Below are 2,386 nucleotides of genomic sequence, written 5' to 3' on the forward strand. Positions count from 1 at the left end.
GCTCCTGCATGCATCTCCTGGGCCCCGTGGCAGCCACCGCGGTCTGTCACAGCCCTCGTACCTGGCGTGGTCTGGGTGCGTGTACGGGGCGGTTCGCACACAGTCGCCGACATAGCTCACGGGGAACGGGAGCAGGAGGTGCGTCTTCACCGGGCACGGCTTGAACGTGGGGTCCTGGGGAGGGAGATGCGGTGCGTCACGTTCTCGAGAGCAGGACACCGAGCAGCACGTCACTCCACACGCTGAACGCAGGTGTCCAGTCCCCACCGGGGCTTCGCGTGTCAGCATCGTGCGGTGCAGATGCGCCGTCCCACCCCAGCTGTGGCAGTCACGGAGCGACAAGGAACCTCGTTGTCCCCTTTCCTCCAGCAACGAGAGACGCCGCCTGCGACGGGCCACACCGAATGCCCCAACCGGCCACGTGAGCGGAGGAGACTGCCCAGTGGAGGTGGCAACACCAACTCAGCCACATTAAGTGGAGGCAGAGGGACCGAAGTCCTCATGGCACCAGCACGAGAGCCAGACCTCCGCTGTACTGGCGCCTGTCTGGCCACCCACAGGCACGGACTAGCTGGGGACGGCTTGCTCTGAAGTGACGGGGACTGTGTGAACTTACCGTGATCAGCTTTCTGATGATGTGGGAGCCGCTAAGGCACGCACTGTCCCCAGGACCATTAGGCACAGGTTTCTGAAAATGAAGCATTTCCAGGAGCAATGACACAACCGCCAGTGCTGGGGACGGCCCGCCGCGGACGAGGGTGTGCTCAGGCCTGGGCTCCGCTCATGGGTTTCCAGACGATCGCAGACCTGCAGCCTGCCCCTCCCACGCGGTCGCCCAGCACAGACGTGGCTCTGCAGGCAGGGGGGTGGTCCATGGGGACAAAGGCACACGGCTGTGACAGAGGAGATGGCAGCGTTGGCCTGTCCATGAGCAGCACGGCTCTGCGCCCGCTACGCGCTGGTGCGACCCAGAGCCACGTCTGAGCCATTGCTCACGGACAGCATTGCTGACAGCACTGAGCCCGGTGCTGCCAAGTCGCCGTCCTGTCACAGGGGCGCGTCCCAGGCCCGTGTCCTTCCCCATTAGGTGACCGCAGGCTTTGGGCGCCAGTGACAACGGGCACAGGCCAAAAGCAGGCCTGCAGGTGTGAGCGCCGCCCACGGGCTGGCACCTGGCTGCACCGAACCCTCCTGCACTGGTCTGGCGGGCAGTGGGGACCCCAGCGCCCGCACACAGCGCAGCCCAGGACCCCACGGCCCTCACCTCCACCACGTGCGGGTGCGCCGGCTTCCTCTCCGTCGTCCTCTGCTCCAGGCCTGCCAGGAAGTCCCCCACCACCTGCTGCACCTGCGACAGCTGCCCGGGGGCCGCATTCACCGCGCACCTGTTCGGAGAGCCGCACACGCACAAACCCATCAGCCGTGAACGGCTCAGCGACTCGCCACAGCTGCCTAAGGCGCAGAGCCAGAAAGCGTAACGTGCTGCCTTTGAATAAAGCAATGCTTGAAGACGTTAATGAGAAATGGCAGCAAAACGTGAAAGTAACAGCCGATGCCCGGCACAGAGCTTCGAGTGTCAGAGAGCCGGTCACATCGCCCAGCGGGCGTGCCAGCTGGCAATGGCCGTCCACACGCAGGTGGCGTTTGCGTTAAATTCTGTGGTGAAGATGCAATGAGACTGTCTGCCGATGACGCCCAGACTGACTCGCTGGGAGACTTACGCGTCACTCCCTGTCCAGGAGGAACAGCCGCAGCGTGGAGATGTGACACGGCCATCTCAGTGATCGGAAGCTGAGCTGCCACCGAAAGCCCACACACGGCACGGCCCGTGTGACTGCAGCCTGCGCGGGGCCAGAGCGCCACCACAGGATGGCCCCCTCCTCTGCCCGACTCCGAGTTCACTTCAGGTGAGCTGACAGCGGCACCGTGAAGCCGCGCCACATGCCCAGCAGTGCTTCATGGAGGACAGCGAGGGTCCCCTAGTTGCACCCCGAGGCGCCGCATGTGCAGTGGGTGCTGGTGGGAGCCCGCGGGCGGCTCTGCCTGGCCCGACCTCGGGGCGCCCCTCCTTTCACCATATGTCTGGGGCACCTGCCGGTGGTCCCCAAGGATGGCCGGGAGGTGTGGATTCCCCACATATGCCGCATTACGGTGGCGGGGGTGGGGGGTGCTGAAACACACCAACTGTCACCTTTGAACTCCACGCAGCTGCCTGCCCGTGCCTCCAGGTGGGCCTGGTCACAGAGCGCCACGGTTCACTGCTGGGCGCAGCCACGGGGCATGCGGTGAACCCACCTCGCAGGCTGCGGGCTGAGCCGGCAGGTGACCTCCCCGCCTCCCCCCACGCTGATGGAACCCGGGACGCTTGGTTCCCACGTGACGGGAC

The 2,386-nt window shown here is 65.4% G+C and overlaps 1 protein-coding gene across 1 annotated transcript in view; it reads right to left on the reverse strand.

Moving 5' to 3' along the window:
• The window catches only part of PITRM1 (pitrilysin metallopeptidase 1), a 34,170-nt gene that overhangs the window by 2,395 nt on the left and 29,389 nt on the right, over positions 1-2,386 (reverse strand). Inside the window, exons 21-23 of the mRNA XM_025050525.1 lie at positions 1,265-1,425; positions 617-688; positions 9-174 (exon numbers count right to left, since the gene is read on the reverse strand). Of these exons, the coding sequence (XP_024906293.1) occupies positions 9-174; positions 617-688; positions 1,265-1,425 (399 nt within the window). The remainder of the gene's footprint in view (positions 1-8; positions 175-616; positions 689-1,264; positions 1,426-2,386) is intronic.

This window comes from Pteropus alecto, unplaced genomic scaffold (genome assembly GCF_000325575.1).
Source record: "Pteropus alecto unplaced genomic scaffold, ASM32557v1 scaffold447, whole genome shotgun sequence".
In the NCBI taxonomy this organism is placed as follows: domain Eukaryota; kingdom Metazoa; phylum Chordata; class Mammalia; order Chiroptera; family Pteropodidae; genus Pteropus; species Pteropus alecto.